We start from the raw sequence: 6,225 nt of genomic DNA on the forward strand, positions 1-6,225 counted from the left end.
ATTGAAAATGTTCCAGAGTATGATGAAGATCATTTGATTTTTCAACAGGACGGTGCTCCTCCGCATTATGCGTTAATTGTCCGTCAGTATTTGGACCAACGTTTTCTACGGAATTGGATTGGGAGAAGAGGCAGCATTGAGTGGCCTTACGATCACCGGATTTATCGCCCCTTGATTTTTTTTTGTGGGGATACCTAAAAAGTAAAATCTATAAAATACAGCCATTGTCGCTGGAAGATTTGCGTCAAATAATCGTCGACGAATGCCGTCGAATCACTCCGGAAATGCTTCGGAATGTGCGCGAACGTTTCGAACAAAATCTTTATTCTTGTATGGAAGCGGGCTGTCATCTGTTTGAACATTTAATTAACTAAGTAGTAAGTAAGCAACCAAACATAATTTAAATTTTAAAATGTACATTTTTTTCAAAGTATTGGGTCCCCCTTTAATCTAAAATCGACGGGTCTGACAATGTGCGTTTTTCTACAATCTTGACGCAGTTCCTGAAAATGGCTCTGTTTCGTTTTCATTTGGCCACCCTGTATAACAGAATCAATTCGACTCGCAAAAATGAAGCTTAACTGTTATTATATAAATAAACAAACAAGTGTCAGGTTACTAAGTTATGGAAATCCTGCACAAGTACCTGCTATGAAATTTATTAAATTTCTAACTTTGTAATGCTTTTATATATGTATATCACTGTTTGCTTATTACCTACTAACACAAAATTTGAAAAAATAGTATAAACAAATGTCGTAAGCAAATTGTTGTCAAAACGACACGACTATTTTCATAATAAGTTCTCTTGCATAGAAGATCATATTCAAAACCAGCATTTGTTTACTGAAAATTAAATTTATTTGTTCTCTCGGTGTAAGGTATTAGAATAAGCAATAAAAGACTTACAATTAGTATTAAATTCTACAGTCATAATTATAAACTCGTAGTTTTATTAGATATTATACATTTTTTTTACACTCATAAGTATAATAAGCATTTTGTCTAAAAGTTGTTAAATACAACTATAAACTTTATTTGAAATTAAAATCACCTAGGCACACGTCAGTCTTACATCTAAATTGATCTACAGGGTGTAAGAAGTTTAGCTGCCATTACTTCAGCATGAGCTAGAGTAATCATAAATGAACAAAAAAGTTGTATATTACAAGGGAGTAAGATTAACAGCTTTCAAAATACAGCGAGTATTAATATTGGGGAGTTTCATAACAATGTGACAACAGCGCTTAACCTAACGCTACACAGCTGGCGCATACCACGTGTGCACGCGGCAGACTTGTCCTATGGAAAAAATGTAAACAACTATTACTGTGAAACGATTAGGCAAATTAAAGATATTTGGACATTCTAATAATTTGCAGAACATGAGGTCTATCCCTTATTTACATAGGAAACTAAGTACCTCTGGTGTGCCACAAGGATCTAATTTGGGACCACTTACGTTTCTCATCTTCATAAATGATACTACCTACTAGTGGAATCAACTGTCACAAACTGATGTTTACAGATGATCTTAAAATTCATATTAACATGAAATCAATCATTTTAATAATGTATTGTCTTTGTATAATAGACGTATTATAAATTCAATAACATTTCTATATAATTTATTACATAGTAATATTAATTTTTCTTTCTTGCATTGTGCTAGGATAGTAATATGGCATAAAATGACTTCTTACTGTGAAAAACATGAAAATATGTACCTTAGGTAAGACTCACAGTTTCTATTCATTGTTTAATAAATTATTATTCTCTATTATCTTTAAGAGTGCCAATTTTAAGGAAATTTTACAATACTTAATTCAGTAGTGATTAAAATTTTTTCCTAATTTAAAATTTATATTTAAAACTGTTAACGTTTTCGAAAATAAAAAAGATATAAAATCAATCGTGAAAACCATATCTCACCCTAACTCAAACCAATTTTATTTTAATGTTAACCGTTCCTAGGTAAAATACAGCACATTTAACTGTAATCAAGCTGTTCCCTTGCGAAAATATGTATTCTCTTTAAATAAATCGTCTTTAATCAATTCCGTAACGTATTTTTCTGTTCCACGAAATATTTCCGATTATTCCTCTTCTGCATTTACATACCAAAAATCGATAGTTTCTAGGCGTGACTCCGGTTAGAACGAGTTTTTTCTCTCCCATGCCCGGTTCACGAAAAACATTAAAATAAGGCATAAACATAAAACCGAATTGGGTCTTAGTCCCCGGTCATTTTATTCCATCAAAATAACCAATTCGTCACAGCAGCTCGTGTATATGTGCTAGGCTTGGGTCTCGTTATATATTTCACGCGTTGACGTAGAAACGAATACTAATTATTAGTAGATATTTATATTCTCGAGTGGAAGTTAAAGTTCGTAAAGCCACAAATGAAGAAGATAGTTAACGCCACTGTCTTGAATTATTTATTTTTCTTTTTGGAACATCGAATACATGAGTTATTTTTAAACTTATAAAGCTCGAGAAACTTTGTAATTTGACATGGAAAAATGAAAATTAATTTCTGCAGTTAATAAAATAAAAGAAGGCGTCAATTTTTGCGAAGCATGGTCTGAGATCTGGCACATAAGTCGTAATTCTTAACGACGAGTATACGCGATTCGAAGAATCACAACAGTCATGTAAAATTACACAAAAATTACATTAAAGTCAGGAAAATGTAAATCCACTGTAAATTTTTAATTGAATGGGGATTATATTTGTATAATCACTTTTAAAACTCAAATATTAATGTAAAATTACATTTGTGTAATCGCAATCGTACTTTTAAAATAAACATAAAATTACATATACCAGAATTTTATTAGTTTTTTGGGGAAACATATTTACCAAACCCGTTTAAAGATTTCCGTTAGTTTTTTTTTATCATCTCATTTATATTGCTAATATAATGTAAATTTACCACGATTATTTTTAGTGTTCTTTCAATTAAAAAATGTTGTCGCCAATTAGACTGTAAAGTTTCTGTAAAAATATCGTGTAAAATTACATTTGACTTATCTTAGCGGCACTTGAATATGATTGTGATAACGTAAAATTACATTAAACTTACGAAATGGAACTTTAGAAAAATTTGCAATATTTTTATCGACATGTATTGTAAATTAAACGTAAATGACTCCATTTGTTTCTAGTATATTGTGAGTCATTTGAATTATGGAGTTTGTTGTGTTTGTGTATATTATTCTAAGAATCACAGCAGTCATATAAAGTTACAGAATTACATTATTACATTAAAGTCAGGAAAATGTAAATCCACTGTAAATATTTTATTTAATGGGAACTATATTTGTATAATCACTTTTAAAACTTCAATATTAATGTAAAATTACATTTGTATAATCATAATTATACTTCTGAAATAAACGTAAAATTACATATACCTTAATTTTACTAGTTTTTTCGGGAAAACATATTTACCACACCCGTTTAAAGATTTCCGTTAGTTTTTTTATCATTTTATATTTATATTGCTAATTTAATGTAAATTTACAATGCTTATTTTTATTATACTGTGGGCTCTTTCAAATAAAGAATGCTGTTTTCTTCTGTAAAAATATTGTGTAAAATTACATTTGACTTATCTTATCGGCACTTGAATACGATTGTAATAACGTAAAATTACATTAAACTTACAAAATGAAACATGGAAAAAATGTCTGCAATATTTTAATCGACATGTATTGTAAATTAAATGTAAATTACCCCATTTGTTTCTAATGTATTGTGAGCCACTCGAATTATGGAGTTCGTTGTGTTTTCATTAGTACATAATCTTTGTGTAATATATTATTCGAAGAATCACAGCAGTCATATAGAGTTACAGAAAAATTACATTTAAGTAAGGAAAATGTAAATCCACTGTAAATTTTTTATTTAATGGGGATTACATTTGTATAATCACATTTAAAACTAATATTAATGTAAAATTGCATTTGCACAATCACAATTATGCTTCTAAAATATACTTAAAATTACATAGGTATACCAGAATTTTACTAGCTTTTTCGGGAAATCATATTTACCAAACCCGTTTACATATTTTCGTTACTTTTTTTATCATATCATATTTATATTGCTAATATAATGCAGATTTACCATAATTATTTTTAGCGTTCTTTCAATTAAAGAATGCTGTTTTCTTTACACCGTAAAAAAGAATAAGTATTGTAAAATTGCAGTTAAACTTAGTTACTTGTCGCTAATAAAATACATTGAGGAATCACAATTGAGCTTTAATTCACAATTTGACTGTAAAATTTCCGTAAAAATATTGTGTAAAATTACATTCGACTTATCTTATCGGCACCTGAATACAATTGTGATAACGTAAGCTTACATTAAACTTACAAAATTAAACATTTAAAATAGTACCTACATATTTTAAAAAATGTGATCACTATTTTAATCGACATTAGTAGTAAATTAAATGTGAATTTATCCCATCTGTTTCTAGTGTACTGAGAGCTATTACGGAGTTTGTATTTTCATTAGTATATCATAGTCTTTTTTTATTTTATTACTGTTGATGGTAATTTGGGTTTATAATTTTAGAAATCAATACAAATTATTGTAACAATACTTTCCAGATAACCAGTCACAGCAATTATCAATGTAAAATATACATCCACTATATGTAAATTTCCAGTTTAAAGGAAATTGTGTTTGTATAATTACAAGGATGGTTGTAACAGGAACTGGTGCTTTCCTACATTTTTCTGAAAAATGTTTATGTGTAAAGATCCACAATATTTTCATCGGTATCTACTCAAAATATTTACCTCGTGCTTTATCTCAAGGCACTTATACGGTAAATAAATACATAGGTTTTTGGAGATACCATCAGTAACTCTTGACTAGGGAGAACAGAAAAATTCAAGGGCAAAGTATTGAAAAAAAATCAAATATAATAGGGTAGTTTTATTTTAAGAACTATTGAAATATAGGAAAAATGTATTCAATGTATTCTTATGCTGTTCACGAAATAAACTTTTTCATTAAAGTTTGCTATTTCTCGCACCATTCCTTTTTTCAGGTGCTAAAATCAATTTAAACTTTTACAGTTTTTAAAAAAAACATCAGAAACAATATGTAAGTAACAAAATTTTACACCACATCTGAAAAAATTACGTTTATTAAGAAAAAAAAACAGTAAATAGTTATCATTTGGTTACAGGCGAACTGGACAGAGCCCAAGCTGCATAGTAAATATACTCCCACTCCCGTCTTCCACTGCTGCGCGATGGTAACCATGACCACCGCTATAAACATTCTACAGATGTAGAGGCGAGCTACGAGGAGCCCACAAATTCAGAGTAATGAATTTTGAGAGTTAAATTGATTGAATCATGAGAAATCGCTACACTTTCAAATTTTGGAAACTTAGCTAAAATACTAACCTAAAGAAGTCGCTCCTGCAGAAGAGCTTGCCTTCTCTGGAGAAGCATTTGTCGGTGAGGGGAGCGTGGCAGTCGAAACACCGCACGCAGTCGGCGTGCCATGTCCTCTCCAGGACGTTGAGCAGGAACTTGTCCAGGATGGGCTTGTCGCAGCCCGCGCAGGCTATCAGCATACCGGCGGCTGGCTCGCACCTACCTGCAAGCGAAACGGAAAAAATCTGGTTTAAAATTGTCGGAAGCGTGGCGAATTTTAAGAATAAAATTTGAAATAAAACTAAAAACATTATCAAAATTAATACGCAATAAAAAGTATACAGGGTGTTGTATAAGTGTGTACAAAAAATCAGGACTGCATTCCTTGGAAAATTTTAATGGGGGTATCTGAAATATTTTTTTTTTAATTGGAGCCTCCCCTAAAAAGTTACAGTTCATTAAAGGGGGAAGGTGTAAACTGGTTTTTTATTTTTTTTTCAAAAACCATTGAATATAAGCAATATATCAATATATGAAGATATTAGATTGGACATTAAAACTGAAATTTCACGCTTTTTCATGCGCTACCAAGTAGGTAGATGTTACAACCAATCAGTCGGCAAGAATACTCTTTCTATGATTCCTAATAAGATTGCACTGTTTTTGAAACTAGAACATCCTGAAACATATACAGACCATTCATTCCGAAGAACATCGGCAACGTTACTGGCTAATACAGGAATTGATGTATGCTAATACAATCAAGAGACGTGGTGGGTGGAAATCAGCCACAATTGCAGAAAGTTATGTTGCTAAC

General features: G+C 30.7%; 1 protein-coding gene across 1 annotated transcript in view; it reads right to left on the bottom strand.

Annotated features, from left to right (window-relative positions):
• The window catches only part of LOC108903848 (LIM/homeobox protein Lhx5-like), a gene marked incomplete at its 5' end in the record, with an annotated part of 176,921 nt that extends 171,290 nt beyond the window's left edge, over nt 1-5,631 (bottom strand). Inside the window, one exon of the mRNA XM_018706165.1 lies at nt 5,436-5,631. Within this exon, the coding sequence (XP_018561681.1) occupies nt 5,436-5,631 (196 nt within the window). The remainder of the gene's footprint in view (nt 1-5,435) is intronic.
• Between the last annotated feature and the right edge of the window lie 594 nt (nt 5,632-6,225).

Source organism: Anoplophora glabripennis, unplaced genomic scaffold, assembly GCF_000390285.2.
Source record: "Anoplophora glabripennis isolate ALB-LARVAE unplaced genomic scaffold, Agla_2.0 scaffold49, whole genome shotgun sequence".
NCBI classification, from domain to species: Eukaryota; Metazoa; Arthropoda; class Insecta; order Coleoptera; family Cerambycidae; genus Anoplophora; species Anoplophora glabripennis.